At 26.2% G+C, this 21500-nt stretch overlaps 1 protein-coding gene across 2 annotated transcripts; it reads left to right on the forward strand.

The window, feature by feature from the left end:
• LOC112683195 (NEDD4-binding protein 1-like) lies at window positions 1-20074 on the forward strand. Of its 2 annotated transcripts, XM_025554139.1 has the most exons (5): window positions 37-717; window positions 13345-14055; window positions 15409-15630; window positions 18562-18669; window positions 19881-20074. In XM_025554139.1, exons 2-5 carry the CDS (start codon window positions 13352-13354, stop codon window positions 19987-19989), a joined length of 1143 nt encoding a protein of 380 aa, XP_025409924.1. In that variant the 5' UTR covers window positions 37-717; window positions 13345-13351; the 3' UTR covers window positions 19990-20074. The 2 variants fall into 2 exon arrangements, with proteins under 2 accessions (XP_025409998.1, XP_025409924.1); XM_025554213.1 differs by lacking the exon at window positions 18562-18669 and having other exon boundaries at window positions 1-717.
• The last annotated feature ends 1426 nt before the right edge of the window (window positions 20075-21500 follow it).

The following is a 21500-nucleotide window of genomic DNA, read 5'->3' on the forward strand; positions in this document are numbered from 1 at the left end:
TACGACCACAGAAATAAGTAAAATAAATGAATATATTTTTATGCACATCTGTGGTTGGATCGTGCGGAAGCGTTCGGTTTTCATCGATGGTAGAGTAGATAACCGTGGTTCCGCTGCTCGATAATCGCGTTTCACGCGACACAGCCGCTGCGCGCTAGCATTCGCGCCTCGGACGCGAACGCGACGGGACGTCCGGAACAATACTTATCTACGTTTTGGGTACACGATCGGTAAGAAGTGACGTTGGTCAGTCCTAACCTCGAAAATGTTATCGCGACGCACTATATTATCCGTTCCATCATTAGCTCTTAACAGCGTACATATCTCACGGCCGTATCTCGTTGGTTCCACATCCCATCTGTTCGGACCTTATCGCTCTCTATGCACTTGTCGTGTGCGCTCCTCTCGTATCCGTGTCCTTCACTCATCGATCATCTTTTTCAGCGCTCTTGTTGAGAACTCGAGCTGTTTGTTATCGCTAGTCGAGTTCTAAACACCACTACTCATGTAATTCAACATCGGATTGCTCAAGCGCGCGGACCAGCGTTTCGTTAAAGTCTATGTTAACTTCTCCCGAATTTCCTTCTGGTTCCGGACTCGAGTTGTCACCAGTGATCAGATCGCGCTGCGCGTGAATGGTACATTCCGTAAAATATATACTTAATACTCCCTATACACACGTATCGCGTCACTCATAAGGATTCTCATCGTTCTTCGGTAAGTATATTAATTGTATCCAGTGATAATTTCAAAAATACCCCCGGAGAGGGGGTTTATAACCAACCTAGGTCGTAGATATACATCTATATATTATATAAATAACTTAGCTTAGATATTTTCCATACTCCTTATTAAGTCTGAAGTAAACACTTCATGCACCAGATTAGTTTGCTTACGGTTTTTTAGATTTGTTTAAATTATTCATAAATGTATCTTTTATACTATCATAAGAGTTACTTATTTTCATTTACTTAAACTAATTTATTGAATGTATTGGTATAGGTAATCTGAATCTATTAAGTAATTGTTAGGTGAATTTGATTAGATATTTAGATAAATCAACAGTACCCTAGTAGTGCTTAAACCTAAAAATGCAGGTAGGGCATTCTTATAAAATCATAAAATACCTCTACTCCGTGACTAGATTTAGAGCATAATAATATTTTCCTTGTAAGAAAAATTTTTAATAAAGTCTTGTATAGTCTGTTGTGCCAGAATAACTTATGTGTGTTATGTTTTTCTATTATCTCGGATCAATGTCTCACCATCTTATTTCTACCGGTTCGGTATGTGTGAGTGATTAAATTTAATTATCTATTCATCATTCTCTTATTCTGATTTATAAAATTTAATTTTTGTGTATTACAATAAAAGAACAATGAATTTCAATAATAAAAATCACTAATTAATTAAAATATAAACAAATTAATTGATTAGTTCCATTAATTATCAATGTAAGACATTAAAAATCTTGCTAAACATTTTTTTAATGATCTGACTGCACAAATAAATAATTTTTTGACCAATAACATCTTTTATATACTTTATATACCAATAACTCTTTTGAATAACAAAGTTTCCAATCTTAAGAATAAAATAAAATACATCAAAAAGAATACCACTTCATCTTAAATATCAGAGTTTGATTTAGTTGATGAACTACTTTTTTAATCTATTATCAAATTGTTTGTGGTCCAACACTTAATTCAAATTATTAAATATGAAAATTTTATAAAAGGCCATGTCTTCAAATGTCTTTTTTTCTGATATTATTTAAATATGCTTAAATTTAATAATATTTTTAACTCAAAAAATGATTCTTGATTATGTAATCCTAAACATTAATTCCATGAACTTATCTGTAAACAATTTTCCTGTTGTAAATGTTGATCAATACCATCCACTTCTAGAAATAAATTATAATGTTGTATTTAATAATGTATATAATCTTCATTATAATGAAATTGTATACAATTGGAACAGAGCAAAGTATCATACAATTAATTTGGAGATTAGTCAGATTAACTGGTTCAATTTATTTAAACATAATATTATTGATACTAGTATTTTTAAATTTTATTCAATAATTATCTTTACTGTTCAAAATTATTTCATTACTTTGTGGCATGCCTTCAGTTTAGCAGCTTTGATGTTAAGAAATATGATATGATGTTTCAAATAATAACTTACATTAAGTTAAACTCTAATTAGTGTAAAATATTCTAAGTCCAAAACATTTAATTTATTAAGAAAAAAGGGATTATTCTAACTACTTGTCAAATGTTCTAAACTCTATCAAATATAATACTAAATATTTTTGGTTATTTTATAGTAATAAAACCTAATCATTATTTGTCAAATCTAATAAATTATAATAATCAAGAAGCTGAAGGTGGCTACCTATTGTAAATTTATTTGGAAAATATTTTGCTAGTGTTTCTATTTTACCAATACCAATTACATCTTTTAAGTCAAATTATATTAAATTTCCTAATACTATTTGTGATTTCCTATACCTATTATTTAAAAATTATGAAAAATGCCTATGCATTACCACATTAAATACCTTTGTTACATACTGCAAAAGAAATTATTACATTTTTAAATTTATTTATTTCATAATTTATTATCATACAAAAATATATTTATATATATATTCAAGTTAGATAACAGGTGTTATTATTAAAAATTACTTTATTACTATATTAAAAAAATTTTGCAATCTGTATCTATTAATAGCTATTAGCTTTTTAATACTTAATAATTTAATAAAGTTAGTAACCAGATTTATAAATAATTATATACATACAAAAAAAAAAAAAGAGCCAAGTATTAATTAATTTGGAGACAAGTCAGATTAACTGGTTCAATTTATTTAAACATAATAATATTGATACTAATATTTCTAAATTTTATTCTATAATTATCTTTACTGTTCAAAATTATTTCATTACTTTGTTGCGTGCCTTCAGTTCAGCAGCTTTAATGTTAAGAAGTATGATACAATATTTCAAATAATAACTCAAATTAAGTTAAACTCTCATTAGTGTAAAATATTTTAAGTCCAAAACATTTAATTTATTAAGAAAAAAGGGATTATTCTAACTACCTATCAAATGTTCTAAACTCTATCAAATATAATCCTAAATATTTTTGGTTATTTTATAGTAATATAAAAACCAATTTTGTTTATTAAACCTATTTTGAAATAAGTATTCGATATGTTTAAAAATGGTATGGTTGAAGTATACATTTTATTTTTAACTTATTTAAAAACTTGCCAATTTAAATAAGTTATTTATCACATTTTATATAATTATATTTTTAATATATTTGGTGAAATGTTTGTGTATTCTTTTGAAGGTTTATATATTAGTATTAATAGGATGACCATGTTTATGAAAAAAAAAAAAAAAACGGGACAAATATGTTTTCTAAAAAAAAGACCACATTTTTTTAACTTCAATATTATATGCAATAAAAATAATTTTTAATTAGTTTAATATTTTAATAAAACATTAATTTGCATTTTTTTTTTACTGTGAGCATATGCGTGCGCAGACTTTATTCGCAGGTTATGTAATAAGAAATATAGGGCCCCTCACAAATAAATTTTCTAATCTGCCCTTAATTTATTTGCATTTTCTTTTAACGCATATAAGATTCAAGTCACAATCTAAGTTTTTGCATATATACTACTTAGCTTCTTTACTTCCCTTAGAATCTAAAATCACACATAGTTTTACAGTAGAATATTAAAAAATACACTGTAGAAATAAGTAGTTTGAAATTTGATTTATATTTATTAAAAAAAAATTTATTATTTATTTAAGATCAAGTATGTACTATATTGAATGCTTTTGAATAATTTTAACATATTTATAATGTTGTTATTTTATGGAGAGTACTTAAAATCTAAAGTTCAAGTCTTCTTTTTATCGGCACACATGCTTTGAATTCATCTATTACATCTTCAATATTGATTTCTGATGCCATCTTTTGTTCGATAAATATTAACATCAGTGAATCAAGATGTTCTTGTAACATAGTGTTTCTAAGTTTAGACTTCACAATAGACAATTTGGAAAAGTCCCTCTCACACGAGCAGCTTGTCACAGGTATTGTTGCAAATTGTGTTAAAGCTTTATTGAAATTTGAAAATATTGTTTTCCGGTCGTTTTCTGATAACCAATTCAGCTATACTAAAATTGTTTTATTTGATGACCCTCTAATAGAAGTTCTATCAGACATATTTGTAATGAGCTTAATTTCAGACTCAAATGTAGTATTCAAATTAAATTTTTCCTTCAACATTGAAATATCATTACTATCAAGCTTTAATTGATTTAAATTTCCTGTGGCGGTAATTAAATTTAAAGTTTCTTAACTTAATAATAAATATGGGCCCCTCGCATGAAGCCGCAGACTATGCAGCGGCATACCCTGCATACCCCATGCGCACGCCTATGACTGTGAGATTGAAAAAAATTACTTAAAATATTCTTTATTTTTGTTGAGTTGATGTCAATTGTTTATAATTATCTTCATCACATCCTTTGACATTATATTTTTTTGATGAACTGATTGCATTTAATAGTTTTAGTTGTGTTAACAATCATAAAAATCATTACAGGAATATTTTTTAAAATTATTTTTAAGAATTATTATTGCTTTGACAATTGGTACGATAAAACGATTTTTTTTCGTCCATTCATAAAATATTTGTGATTGAAAATATTCTTTCTATTACTGCATTAGTTAATTTGCAAATGTACAGTGAACATATATTTCCTTTTAGGCATTTAAAAAAAACAATAAAAGTGATAACACTAACGACTCGCTATAATTTAAATAAAAAGAACTGATACACAGTGGCTATATAAGATCGTTGCAATATACACACGTTACTGCACGACCATGTTCGATTTTTCGATTAATATACCTAATATACCTATTATACCGAATATCGTTAATTATAAATATTACTTTATATTGGTAAACTATTCGTATTTAATATCGATTTCGTTAGAAGTCTCTCATGAGTTCGTAGTACATATATATACACTATATGACATATCTTATTTATTTTTTTCTTTTACTCTCGGTTTACAATTTTTATGGAAGTTACGGGATTAAAACGGGACCCTATTTTAAAAACGGGACAAAAAGCGTCTCGTTCAAAGTTTGTCGAGATAACGGGACATAATGATAAAAAAGGGACAATCCCGTCTTAAACGGAACGTATGATCACCCTAAGTATTAAATATTTTTTATACTTAAAATGTATTTTATTTTTAAACATTTCTACCATTAAATATAATTTATTCTCTTGCTATGGATTTTTTATTTTTGGAAACTTATTTATTTTTAATTTGGTAAATTTTGGAAAATTTCATTTGACTATTTACATTTTAATTTTTATTTATTTTTTACTGTGGACTTCTGTGAAAAAATAGATTTTACTATTTAGGTCTTCTATTCATAAAGAGTCCTTATAAGGACCACTATTAGTTCTTTTCAGAACTACGTATTAAAACAGATAATAATGAACACCTTTAACAATATTTGATATACAATGAATTGGTTTTTTAATGATTTGTTTTTTTTTTTTTACTATGTCTGTGTACATGATTTCGGCCAGAATGTTCAACAGTTATTTGAGTAGAAAATTTATAAAAAATTACTAAAAACCAACAAAATGTACGGTGTAACGATATTTATAATTTACGATTTTCAGTCAAATAGAATATTTGTTTTTATTGTAACTGAAAAAATAATAATCGTAAAAACTTGACATTTTCAGTGGATGCTTATTAAATCATCGTTTGCCATAGATGGTATAATTTTCAAAAGATTTCGACTTTTCTTTTTTTTTTGACCATTTATAGATATTTTAAAAGTATATAAATAAAAATAAAATAAATTATTTTATTTATTTTTATTTTATTTTATTAATATATACGGGTGAGGCCCTTTTTTTAAATTATTATATAGAATAGATATAATATTATACAGCAGTAAAATGAGTATAAAATAAATTTTACAGTAAGTAAGTACAGAACAGTAATTAAATTTCGTGAACAGACATGAGAAAGGAGAGATCCGTATTAGCGCGAGACATTAACCGTCTAATAGGCATATGTAGTTGGTGGTCGAATGAGGAATAGAGAAGGAGATAGCAAGCCTAGATATGTACAGAGGAACCTTAAATTGAAGTAGAGATGAGGATAACTGAATCAACTTTATTACTCAACAGACCTTTAATGAAGTTAATATCCGCTATTCTTTTACGTTCGGTCTACTATGTTAAATTAAGTAAGCCTGTATCTAACTGGGATGTAAACATGTGGTTCACATAGGATCTGCAATATATAATAAATATAATAATATAATTATGTATAATATATATATATTTGATATACAATGTTTACTATTTTCAATTATTATGCAAATTAACAAATAAAGAATTGAACAGTTTTGTAAACTTGACGAGGCACGTTACATAGGTGAACATTTGGTTGAGTTTTTGGGGTGGCTAAAATAATTTAATGTAAAATAACCCGCAGGGGCTTTGCCCCCCACACCTCCTTCCCATACACAAGTAAAACTTATTACCATTCAAAATATAGATACGTTTAAACTGTATTAAAAAAACACTAAATAACGTATATATTTAAAAATAATTAATATTTTATTTTAATGACAAATAACTATTTGTATTAGCAAAGATACTCAAAATATCATCGCTTTTTATATTTTTCGATGTATCTTTTTCAATATATAGTATTGAAAGATTACTGAACCTATCTTGAACCAACCATGTCCTTAACCAAGTTTTTATTCTTTTCATTGCACTGAAACTTCTTTCGCAAGTAGCCAAACTATGTAATTGGTATTGTTAATGCTATTGTAAATATTTTTTTATTATTTTTTATTTTATGATTTTCAAAAAAAATGAACAGATAATTATAAATAAATTATAAAAACAACGAATAAAATTTCTAACAAAGTTTCAATTTGGGGGGGGGGGCTATTAAAATATTTGGGGGGTCTAAGCCCCCTAAGCGCCCTCCTAATATCTGCCTATGGCACGTTATCATTCCTCAGCCACACAACGTAGTTACTAGATGTAAAATATTAAGTGAAAAGATACGACACGTTAGCGTAGTGATCGTGCTCCGACATTCGGCACGTAGGACCACGGATTTCAGAACGTTATACTTTTCATCCGAGATTGACTCGCCTAAGGCCTGATGCGCAGTGGCGTAGCATGGGTATGGCGAACTGTGCCTACGCCAAGGACGCGAATTGCAAAGGGGCGCAAAATTGTGCAAAAGTCGTATTTTTATCCTACAGTTAAATCGAAAATTTTCCATTATACTTTTTGAAATACGTAGATGTTGTCTATTTCTACACACTACTTATAAATTTAATGATGAAATTATGAAAATAGTGCATTTAAATAAAAAATTTCATATGAAAAAATTAACGATGAATTTGCCAGTCATGAAGCGAGAAAAGCAAATTTTCAAAGTTTAAAATTAACACTGTAATAATAACTTTTAAGTACAAATTGTATACTTAAAAATATTAGTAAAATTAAAGGCTAAAAAAAATATATATATATTTTAAGTTAAAAGCGTAATAATGAAACTACGAATATATTACATGTCATCAATAATAAAACAATTTTCTTCTTTATTTTTTTGGCCCTAGAGGGGTTTGAACCCCCCCACCCCCACCCCGTATGTACGCCACTGATATTGGCCATGCACACGAACGCAAAGTGACGCTGCGGCTCCGTGCGGCAACTTTGTGATTGATTGTGCCAAAGGCATCGCCGCGGTACTGTGCTTACACTTCTGAAGTCTCATAACGTATTATTGTATAAATAATATTGTGTAGTGCACACGAGCGTCATTTCACCACGAAACATTAGAAAACATCGTGGTCGAAAAATCTTAAAAAAAGTTGTGACGTGGAGCTATTTATCAGGAAAATTTTTTTTTTAAATATTTACTTTTTGTATACTAGATACGAAAATAATTTTTTTTTCATTGTATTTCTATTTCTAAAACACGAATACGGTACTTAGGTACGAGTGATGATTGGAGAGCGGTTCACCGCACGTTTAAAACCCGTACGTGTATATCAGGCCTAATAACAACCCCCTTCTCCCATCACTAACATGGAACCATGTCAAATGGCTCCACGAATGAGGATCACCGTTCTTCTACCATAGCCATTGCCGCAACCATGTGCACCTAGAGGGGGGGGGGGCAAGACGAGGCAATGCCCCTTAGAAAAAATTAATTGAACAGTTAATAATAAGGTTTGCAATTGAACAACTGCGAAGACTTCAGTTTTTATTTAATAACGACTAAAATGTGTATAACTCGTATACATATCTTATATCTTTGTTTGCTAAGAATACATTTTTTAATATAGTTTCTGGTGTTTGATTTAATTATGCCCCCTGATGAATTTCCTGCGGGCACCCATGGTCGCAATACACTAATTTGGATCCGTATGTAAATAAAATTAATTTGCTTTCTTCATCACATCTATCTGGACGCTGCAAGGAACCCGTTCCTTTAGTCAATTGTAACCAAACTATTTTTTTTAGAGTTGGATGAGTACTCGACTTTGTAAAATTGTTCGAGTCAAGTTTGAGTTCCCGGGCATTCCCCCGAAATGTAGTGAATGGGGACCTATGATTTAAGTCTAAGAGTAAGGGGTCTGTATTTTAATTGATGTTGCTCATATTAAGTGTAATTTATTCTAAAATATTTGGTAAAAAATAATAGAAAAAATGAAACTAAATTTTTAAAATGTTTGTAAAAAAACTTCTTATGATAATAAAACAGCTACAATTGACTTTTCAAAAGTACAAGTCATAAATAATTGAAGCTAAAAAAAATATACGAGATTCAAGGAAAACGTATTTATTGGGACAAATTATCACAATATTAAATAAAAAATAAAACTTATATTTATTTTATTATTTATACATTATAATTTAATAAATATACTTACATATTTTGTTAAGATAAAGTATTGTAGAACATCGGTTCTTAACTTTTGTGTAGTGGCGACCCAAGATATTTACCAAATTTTTCCTGCGACCTTTTCATAAATAATATTCAATGGCGGAATAAAAAATAACTATTTGGTACTCTTGATTGAATAACATTTTTTACTCATATTACTTGTATTCATAACAAGTCATAATATTAATTACATTATATTTAAAAATAAACAGTTCTTTTAATAATATTGTATGGTTTTTTAAATAATTTTTAATTTAATGACTTCCTTGGTCTTGATGTTGCTTTACCAATGAAACAATTTAGAGTTCTTCTATGGAGTTAGTAAGTGAAATACGCATCGTGGGTTTGATAGCAAGCTTGTTTCTTGATTTGGTTTTGACTGTAGTAAATATCTTTATGACAACATGTAAAAATATCAGTTAATGGCCTTTTCATACTCAAATTTAACTCATTTAATAACGAAAAAATATCTGATAGATGCGCAACTTTTGTCAACCAAATTATAACTTGAAAATGGATGGATAACAGTGAATTTTTTTCTCTTAAAAATACTTCTATTTCAGTTCTTAATTCAAAAAAATCACGTTAAAATTTTTCTCCATGATAACCAACGTACATAAGGTTTCATTTATTATTTATAAGACTTAAAAATAAAAAATTATACTAACGTTTTAAATTTTTATCCGACCAATTTAAAATTATTGGCGACCCAAAATTGGATCGCGACCCTATGGTTAAGAATCGCTGTTGTAGAAAGTATTGTAGGTAACCAGGCACCTCCTGAAATATAGGTCTGCGCAAGCTTATAACTTCAACAAATTCTCAACTTAAATTGAGTACTTGACTTAATTAAGTACTCGAGTTCATTTTATTACTTTATTAAAAGTTAAATTTTAAAACTATAAATAACTGGATTCTAAATAGTTTCGATAGAAAACATCAGGAAAATGTATGGTTTATGGTTTTAATTATATCAATAGATTGTTAATGCCTTGATATTTTATTTACGAAATTGTTTTGGTAATTATGACTTTTTTCTCGAGTACTCAACATTTTTCAACAACTTGAATTTTAAACTTAACTCGTCTCAACTCGACATCGAAATACAATACTCGTTTAATTTATTATATTATATTAATTTATAAATTCTTTAATGTCGGTTATAGCCGCTTAATGCTAAAATAATGTTTACAAAACAAAATCGATCAATTGTTAATCTCTATAAACTCTATTGATCGTATGGTAAACTCTCCCGCATCAATATTATGTTTACCTGAAGGAAATATGTAAACTCTCTAGGTCTACATTATGGTCACCTATAGAAAACGTGTAAACTCTTCCGAGTTGTTTTAAATATTATTGCTACACTATGAATTGGCTACAGTAAAATTGACATAGCCCTTTCTTTTAAAAATTGTCCAATTATACCCGCGAGAGTTTATATGTTTCCGTCTGGTAGTACTAGAGTACGAGTAGACATGGGAGAGTTTACATGTTCCTGTCAGATAATACTGGAGTAGACCCAGGAGAATTTACGATCGCCGATTACGGCACTGATCACAGCCAATGACCAAATGGCAAATAGCGGTCAATCATAGCAACTTCAGAAAGTTGTTTGTTGATGATTTCCTGTGAGTGGTGTTACTCGTGACATTCTGGAAGGAAAGTTGACTACGTCATTGCTCACTCTGACAACCACTGACTCAAGTTATCCTAATTGTGTGGCCCGGGAGAGGTATGACAATTTGCGTCTTCTCTCATTCCTTAGCCGTAAAACGTAGTTAATTACCAATGATATAGGTGTAAAATCGTGAGTAAATAGATAAAAAGAGTTAAGATCTTCTCACACTAAATACGTCGGCAACCGTTGTGATGACGTACTCTTAATAAATTCTACATATTTAAATACAAGTTCGCACACTGGATACGACGCGTTAAAAATCGGATACGTTCGTACGATGCGTCGACGTATGATATAAAATTGTTATCAGATGCATTGACTTACTAGAATCGAAACATTTATTGCTATTTGAAATTAATTTTATCTCCGCAATATAATAAAAACATATTATATTCAATAACATAATCATTAAGTACCTATTAAACTATACACCAAAATAATTTTATTTTTGAAATATATAAAAAACAGTATTCTCTATCCCAATAAACATAACCTATACTACACCCGCATTTAGATCGCATACACAGGCGCTGGTTAACAAACTGGTTAACAAACCAGGTCATGACCCTCTCCCCAGAAAAACATCAAGATTAGGTCCTTCGTGTTTATTTAAAAATTAAAATATGCATAAATTGCGTTTTTAATTATTTTTTTCAATTAAATTTTTTCTTGTAATAAAAATGTTATTCAACATATTATATTTATATACATTTAAACTACATCACCACTTGTTCATAAAATCATAATTTACATCCAACCTCTAAGAATATTAAAAGTCATTATATACTCACTGATAGACTATAATATTGTTGACGTATAAATATAAATATAATAGTAAATCTGCGGAAATGTTTGAGTTTTCGACCTTCGACGGAAAGATAACTTTAGGTTCTAATAACTTGTTAAAAAATATTATACATGCAATCATTCTCTACTCTCAGGCGCCTTAAGACATGGCTTCTTTCAAACATGGGAGAGGAACGCTTCATCGGTCTCGCTTTGCTCAATATTCACAAGAATATACCCATAAATGTTGATAGTATTATTTAAAAATTTGGAAAAATAAAACAAAGAAGATTAAACTTTGTTATTTAATTTTAATAATTTACTTTAATTATTTTGCAATTGTGTATTATCTTTTTGTCCTTTCGAAAAAATTACCTTCCCCCTCCCCAATTTGAGTTCTAGATCCGTACTTGAACGCAGTTAGTGTGAGGCCCATGTACGTTGAGTCGAACGCATACTTTTGACTTACGTCATCGTAACGAACGCCGGCATATTTAGTGTGGGAAGGCCTTTAGTCCAATAATTATGCTTCGAAATTCGGTACATAGAACCACGGGTTCAACAAAGCCCGTACCGTTGCATCATTTTTCACTCGAGATTTTCACTTCTATAACTCCTCCATATTATGCGGAGTCGTATCAAAATAAAAATAAATACTACCATTAAAAATACAATGCCAAAGTTGATTGTTGTTTCCAGCCACTAACAAAAATTATTAACTAAGTTTTATATTATGTTTATTATTATATTTGTTATCTATTATTATGAATTATATCTAATAGTATTTAATTTTCACTGTAAAATTATTTACAAATTGTTATTGAAAAAAAATGATATAATACAAAATGATAATATAAAGTTGAATTTAATTTAGAATTTATATTTTCAGAGTGGTCCATTGTAGTAAAATCGATCTGGCTATTTGCAATTTTTATACTAAAGTGAATGCTCCTAGTCAGTCATGTATCAAATCTACTATCTCGATTTTTTATAAACGGTCCTGGTTTTATTATATAACTTTATTATGGAATGGGCATCTAGGTAAAGGGAAAAAGTAATTGAAAACTTAATTATTTAATTAGTTGCATTTCTTAACTTTTTATCATCCAATTTTTAGACCAGGCTTTGGTGAAAGTATCTTGATATTATTGTACATGGAATAATATTTTTATACTATGTATATAATAATTATTATAAAAGTTAGGTTATTAGAAATGGAGTCTGTACGGATTCACGAACAATTATTAATCTTTTTTTTTAATTTTCTGCGAAGTTCAATTAAATTAAATAAAAAAAATTTAAAAATCCGAGATGTATAAATCAATTTTTTCTAAAAATATTTCTATTGATGATTTAATTTTTTACAAGATAATACATTTTATTTTTTTTTTCTTGTTATGCAAACTGAAATTTATGGGGGGGATAGATTTTTAATTAAAATGTTGTAAATTAATTGTTATTAGTTGTTGTCATCATTTACATTATTGATAACTGTAATGCCTGAAAAAAAAATTTTAATTTTATAATATATATATAAATATATCAAAATTTAGCAACGTATTATAAATAATGGTGAACTTACTTATAAAATTAAAAATAATGATAATATTTATCATTTTATGACGGTTTAATCAGTGATTACGCTGTGATTATTAGTAATTATTAATTACTATTATCAATAATGTACACAGCAAAATAGAAATATATTAATACTTACCTTTAATTTTTTAGAAAATAATTCTACTTTTAATTATTTTATGTTGTTAACTTTTTATACTTACTAAAAACCTTTGTATAACTAACTAGTATAATAAAAAAATTTTACAGATAAATCATGGGAAAAGTAAAAAATAAGAAGTGTAAGAATATTAATATTGTTGAGGTAACAATAATAGATAATGATGATGATTCACCTCCTCCAAATAATCAATTAAATAACATGAATACTGTTGGTTGCAACACAGTTAATCCAAGTTCTGAAATTCAAGAAATAATAGATATTACTGATGAATATGATTGTGTATTGAATCAAGCATCATCTTCTGAAACAAAAAGTTTAAACATTGAAAATGATTACACTATAGATATTACTAAAAACTTTGAACAAAGAAATAATACGATATTAAGTCAAACCATTTGTGGTCATAAAAATCCAATTGAACTTATCATTTTGGATAGTGATGATGAAGAAAACACACAAGAAAAACAGTCTGTTAAAAATTCTAATAATCACAATTCTATAAAAGAATCTTGTGGGGTTTCTGATTATTCAAAAAAGGCTATACAAAAACACCGCAATAAAAATGTATGCTACCATAAACAATTATTAAATGTTGTGAATGCACCATTTAACTTTAATGAACTTAGTGTGAATCATCAAAATAACTTGCAACATTCAAAGAACAACGAACATATTAAAATTATGAATGTTCCTTCAAAACCTCCTCAACCATCTACTAATTTTCCATGTACAACATTGATGAAGACTACTAGACAGTTACGACCAATCTATATTGATGGTTTAAATATTGGACATGCGTGAGTCTTACCTAAATTACCTGAATTTCTAAATTATATTTATAAAACTAAATTAAAAATAATTTAAACCAGCAATTCCCAAACTGTGTTTCGCAACCCTTAAAGCTCCACAATTGTTCCTCCAGGGCTCTGTTTGTTATACCATAGAAAATGTAATAATATAACAATTATTGATCATTATTTAAAAAAAACTAGCAAATATATTTTTACAAGACTTAGTCAACTCAAATATAATTCACTAATTTATATACAAACAATATTAAAATCCTGATAGGAGAATTTAATTTTGTAATTTTAAATAATACGTATTCCCATTTCAATGAATTTCTGGTCAGATATTTTATATTAAATGTATTTTGTCTTGTTTTGAGTTCAGGAGCGGAACTAGTGGGTGGAAAACGGGAATTCATCCCCTGGGATAAAATTTAAAGGGTGTAATTTTTATAATTATTAACAACTAATTTGATGTTTTTAACTTTGTTAAATACTGTTATTAGGTTAAAACTCAATAAATATGATTGTATATTAATTATTAAAAAAAAATTCTCGAGAAGAGTATTATTGATTATTGGTCTATGATAGGGCGTAATTAAAAATTTTCCTGGGTGTAAAATTTCGTAGTTCCACCTCTGTTTGAGTTTCCTCCTATATAAATACATATCTTATGTAATATGCTTCGTAGAACACAGACAAATAAAACTTAAGATTAAATATTTCTTGGGGCTCCATGAGAAAATACTACTTAAAAAAAAAGCCTCATTGCTGAAAAAGTTTAGGAATTGCTGATTTAAGCTACAAAGAATTGATTTTTACTTCAAATAATTAAAATTTAATTGATGATATAAAACTATATTTAATTGGTGATCAATTTTTCTCTTCAAACGATTATCAGTTTATAAAACACAATATAACATTCTATGCTCAACGTTTGTCAATGTAAAATGTCTATTAAAAAAGTATTTTAAAAATTATTTTTTTTTTTTAATTCTTGTTGTATGAATAAAGTTTCATTAAAAATCAAATATTATTTCTAATTTTTTTTATTTAGTATAAATATATGATGAATCATATATATAAGTAAATAAAGTTCTGTATATATTTTGTATATAAATATTAAAATTAAATATGATTATATAATAACAAAATTATCAATTATTATTAATTTGACATTCTACAATCAAATCATAACTTTTAAAATTTGAATATATTTTATAAAATAAATTTTTTTAATTCAAATTATTAAAATAAATATTTCAATATATTTTCATATAAGGCCCACTAAAAATAGTTATTTTTGCTCTCTAAGCTATTATGATAATTATTTAAATAATAAAACTGTATCTTATGTTTTAGTTATGGCCATGGAACTTTTTCAGCAAAAGGCATTGAATTATGTATAGAATATTTTGCTGCTAGAGGGCATACTGATATTTTAGTATTTATTCCGCAACATCGACAGGGACCACCTGGTTCTTTATCAAAATTTGTCTTAAGCAAGTTATTTAAAAAAGGGCATATTTGTTATACACCGAGCAGAAAAATCAACGATCGAAGGATGACTTGTTATGATGATCGGTGATTATTTATATTTTTAAACTATTTTTCCTATTGCCATGTGGCTATTTCATCAATTTTGTTTATAAGTCTTAGAAATTCATATTCAAGTTGATTATACTGGCTTAAAAAAAATTAATAAAGCTAATTAAAGTGTACAGTATAATATATTACACTCCTTAAATGTATATTTATAGGTAAAAAATGTACATTGTTTAATCAAAATTCTTCTAAATATTTCGTATAATATAAACAAATTACTGTAAAACATCCTATTTCTTCAAAATTTATTTTCTAATGCTTATAAATTTTTTTTTTTTTTTTTTTTGTTATTCCCCAGTTAACTTAGTTTTGGTTAACTACATATGTCAACTAATGAAGAATCTTTTATTCATTTTTCAATCTTTATATTTAAAAATCAAAAGTTTAATTAATTCATAACTATAATAATTATACAATTTCTGTGATTTTAGTTAATTCTATCAAAATTTAAAATTCAGTTGCTTATAAAAAATTGTTGACAAAAGATTTTTTTTAAATTTTTACACAGTAAGAACAATGTATGAATATCTTAATTTTACATATTCTAAATTGTACATAAAAAATAATACTATATAAATTTAATTTTATAAACTAAAAAAAAATAATTATTTAAAATATCTTTAAATGCGCAAATTAAATTCAAAATTGTATTACTTCTTGAGAACAATGATAAATGCATTCAATGAACATTACTAAATTTTAATCTCTATCATTATTATTTTTTAAATTACTTTGTGACATTTCATTTGGTTAAACATGGTATGTCGTGAATTTTTTTAGTTATTTTTTTGTAATTGATTGTCATTACTTTCTAATTATATAGTATACAGAATTACTGGAATAATCTCCCGAATAAACTAACTGTACTTCATTTAAAAATTCCAAAAAATAATAAACCAGACAGTAACTCGTTCTTATCGAGCAACACGAACCTTCTTCCAATTAACCATCCGAATCCATATAAAATAAGTTATTGAAACATGCCGATATCATGATCGGAAATACCTTTCGGAATTGGCGCGTAATCATATTCAGTAAAAGATGAAAATAGAAGTCTGTGCTTTCATATTCTGCGTAAACTAGTATTAGCTTAGTTTATTAGCTTTTAGAATGGATTATAAGCATTTGTTATAAGAAACTATTTGTCCCTATTTTTGATTGGAGCAATTCTTCTGGTTAATATTATTTAGAACAGGGTTGCTAAACTTTTTTCTATTGTGGCACATTATTATTTATTATAACCAGGGTTCGTACGTTCATGCCCTAAAAAATGCCTAAATAAGCATGCATTTATGCACTTAAAATTGGCAAAAAGTGCTTTGAAAAATGCCTTAAAAAGTTAAAAGTATGCATTTATATGCACTAAATATCTAAAATTATGCACTTAAAAAAAATCATAAATAATTTTTGAAATAACATGAATTATCTATTCATTTTTTTATAGCTATATTTTATTTTTTATGTTATAATAAAAAAAAAATAATAGATTTCTGATACAATTTTAAAACTATCATTAAGACTTCATGAACTGCGTATTATGTACGTCTTTGTTAATAATTCATTTTAAATCTGAAACTTTTGAAATAAATTTATTCATTAAATGTACAAGTATTAAAAAGATAAGAAAAGAAAAGATAATACAATTTCTATTTTTAATTTTATATAAATTTTCCATTTAGATTTTTGATAAACTCTAATAGAATCTTGTATAATATGCCCAATAAAATAAAAATATGCATAAATATGCCAAATATACAAAAACATGTCAAATATGCAAAAACATGCAAAATAAGATTTTACATATTTAACCGTGGGACCTTGAGATGGATTTCTATGTTATCTAGCATTAAATACAACTTTACAAGATTGATATGCAAATCCATGAACTTACAAGCCATGATTATAACTTATAACTTATAAGTCATTGAATACTTTCGATAATACCTTGTCTATTTATCAAAATAAATATTTTAAGACCGGAAAATATATAAATGAATAATTAATAATAGTTTATAGATACTGAATGGAATGAAAATTGTATTGGTTTTATCATGCGTTTTTTTTTTTTTTTTTTTTTGTCTGCATACACAATTTCGATGATACTGATCATTACCAAATAAAAGATAGGAAATGGGTTCTAGTTGTGTTAATTTTTTTATTTCTTAACAGTTTTTTGAATAATTACTAAAAACTGAGGAAAAGTTATAAACAAATTATAAAACGGTTAATTTTACAGCATACAAGCATGTGTAATAACATTTATTTATAATAAAACAAATTAACAAAACAACAATATTATATTATGTTTAATATGTCATATATGAATCGACGACCAGTATGGAACGCCGCACAGATGGAAACCGGTATACCTTAAACGTTATTATATATATAGTATAATTACTGTATAATATATTTAATATAATATATTTTATTATATATTACCTGATATAGCATGCAGCATTCACCTTTTCTGATTACATATTATCGCCTTTAACTACGGCCTACAAGCTATAGGTGACTATGATTATTGATAAAATTAGTTTTGCCCAGGGCAAAAAGTAGCACCGACCCTGGACTTGACATTTTCATTGAATGATTTTATAAACTTATAATATCACTGTTTGCTATAGATATTTTAATTTTTAATTGATTTTTTTTATGTTTTTTTATAGAAAAATTTCATATTTTCTAAACTTATTACAAAAAATATCGATAAACTAATGTTGATTTGACCAGGTACTTAATATTAAGTTCCTCATCCACATCTATTACTGATTAATGAACAAAAATTATGCAATAGTGCACATATTTAAAGCTTTAAAAACCAATACAGCTATACTATTCACTCATCCCTGTATCTTACATAACCATGGAGTTTTGCTCTATTTTTAATTATTTGTTATATTTCAGAATTATTCTAAACCAGGCTGTTAAATTCGGAGCAGTCGTTGTTTCAAATGATAACTTTAGAGATTTATATTCAGAAAATATAGCATTTAGAGAAATTATTGAAACCAGGTAAACTATTCGATTTATTTTATTAATTTTCTATTCTAATAAATAAAATAATTTTACAAATTTAAAAAGTTCAGTCACGAGAGTCGGATAATCTTTATAGACAGTTATTCTTAAATTTGAAATCAATGTACTGTTGGTTTCAAAAAATTATTCCAAGTGAAAGAAATCAGGTAGATTAGCTTTTTTATCTAAAAAATATTTTGTATAACTTTAAAAGTTATATTAGGTTCATAATTCTATAATTAGGTGGTTGAATTACAAACCCACCTTTGTAAAAAAAAATATTAATAAGTATAATTTAGTTAAAAACTTAAATTTAACAATCTAATGTTTATAAAAAGAACTTGCTCCTAAATATTTGCATTATATTCTCATTGAAGTAAGAAAATCTTATAAGGATCTTGTATTTAATTTTCAAGTATTAAATTGATTAAATCTGATAGTTTCAATGGCAAATTGATAAAAAATACTTTTTGAGGAAAAAACACTGCAAACTATGTAACCTTTAACTTTATTTATTTAATTTGATAGTAACAGTAAAACTATTACGCTATTACTTATATAATTATAATATAAAGTACCTATCTTGTTTTTGTTTCAAGTATATACGGTTCTTATTATTTCTTATTATTTAAAAAGAAATAAAATATTTATATTTTGTTGTAAACTGGTTTCCAATTAATTTAGTCGTCTATTTAAAAATGTTGGTTAGTCTTTCTCAATTATTTAGAAAATCATAAATATATTCAGAAAAAATTCTCTCAATGATTGAGTAAGCTTTTTATATAGTTGAAATCGTGTAGATATCCAGAAAAAAAGAAGAAAAAACCATATCAAAATAAAACCTTTACTTTTATTTATGAATACAAAGTCAATGTTTTCATAATCTTGTGTATTTCCATTTTCAATTTTACTTTTAAATTCTATTTTAAGAGAAAGCATAATATTTTTTTAACTATAATTTATTTAATATTATTTATTGAATCATTTTCCATAGAGATAACATCTTGAGCATGTTTTAAAAAAATATGTATAAATAATAATATAGAAAAAATATTAATTATATTATAATTTTGGTACAATAAGTTTATACTATTAATTATTTAATAACTATGCAATTTTGAAAGATATTACCAAATAATATACATATATATTTATTTATGTGAGTCTAAGTGTGTTTTTTTAATTCATTTTTTTTCTTATATTTTTAGGCATGTAATGGTCACATTTGCCAGAGATGAAATTATTGTTCCTGATGATCAATATAATGGAGGACCGTGTACTCTTAATCTTTCAGACATTTTATGTTTTCCTGCTTAAATTTAGATCTATTATAAAAAGATAATTTCACATAAAAAGATTTATAATTAAATACTTTGTATATTATGAATTAAAAAATATAAATAAGACCAATCTTTAAATAATAATATTTTATAAATAATATTTGTTTAACATAATATAAAAATAATTTATTTTTGAAAAAAGTAAAAGAAATTGAGTTATTTGTTTGTAATTTATTATACAATAAATATAAACACTAGAATATAATGATAATTGTAATATATTAATGATTTTTTATAATAATTATAAGTTTTTTTTTATTTTTACATTTTTAGATACACATTTTATATAACATATTATAGTTGATATAAGAATTATATTTTTCATTTTAACAGTGGAATTAATATTGATTTCTCTGTATTGAATATTTGTTGAACAATTATGATGTTTAATTATAAAAGATTCTGGTCAATCAGAAATTGAGCTATTTTTATTACCAGATAAGATGATGGTTAAAATTATATAAATACCCATAATCTTTAAACTTAAATTGTAATAATTTATTTAAAATTCTTAGGCAACAAAATGGCCAACTTCATCTATATATCTAATTTTTATATAAATTTAATTTTTGCTAATATTATTTACTACACTGAGTTACTAGAGAAAAATGTTATGTTAAGTTTTCAAGCATTCAGTATTTTTAATTAAATATTTAATTAATTTTTAATTTAAAAATATTTTGTAATTTTTATTGATTTTTATCTGCTTATAAAAAAAAAAATGTCAATGGACTTAGGATATTTTTACATTGAAGACCAACAAGTATAATATCTTATATAATACTATTAAGCATTAAAACCAAAACTAATATTTAAAATCCAATAAATTACATATAATATTTAATAGTTATGAATATAACTAATAATTATAAGTAAATATTCATGAATACCTAAAATATTTACTTATGATATAATAAGTTAGTTATAATAAGTTATACAATATTTAAAAAGGACTAGGACTTAGTTATAATACAATGGCTTCAAATCCTCCATGCCGTATATTATATTGGCCTTTTTATTTGCTTAAAAAGTCTAACAACACAAAATATCTAATTTGCCATTTACCATTTAATTTACCATTTACCATCTAACCATTTACTAGATCTATTTAGTTAAATTAATATAGTAAATGGTAATTGCAGTAATTAAACATTTGCCCTTGTCTATATAAGCATAAGTATAAAAGCATCCCGAAGGGCCAGTCGTTGTCGTTTAGCCATAAGCCGTTATGTGTAAACAATTTTGAAAATACTGGGTACTAGATAATTATTTATTGCCACAATATTTGGCAATTTCCAATTGGTATAAACTATAAATAGACATAAAAAGAACATTACATTATTGAATGAACTTAATCATTGTTTCAGCAATTCCAGCAATGAAATCATTTTTACTTGTAATATTTTCTTATCTTCCAGTCCTGATTATTTTAATTTAAAAATTCCCTATTTATTGTCTTTCTTTAATCAATAAAGTCATTATAAAATT

Source organism: Sipha flava, unplaced genomic scaffold, assembly GCF_003268045.1.
Source record: "Sipha flava isolate LNK unplaced genomic scaffold, YSA_version1 0_pilon_pilon, whole genome shotgun sequence".
Classification (NCBI taxonomy): Eukaryota; Metazoa; Arthropoda; class Insecta; order Hemiptera; family Aphididae; genus Sipha; species Sipha flava.

Excerpts from the sequence above, each read along its gene's own strand:
- LOC112683195 (XM_025554139.1), top strand. The coding sequence starts at position 13,352 with ATGGGAAAAGTAAAAAATAAGAAGTGTAAGAATATTAATATTGTTGAG. Across the intron at positions 14,056-15,408 it reads GGTTTAAATATTGGACATGC|TTATGGCCATGGAACTTTTT; the intron begins GTGAGTCTTACC and ends CTTATGTTTTAG. Across the intron at positions 18,670-19,880 it reads AGAGAAATTATTGAAACCAG|GCATGTAATGGTCACATTTG; the intron begins GTAAACTATTCG and ends TTATATTTTTAG.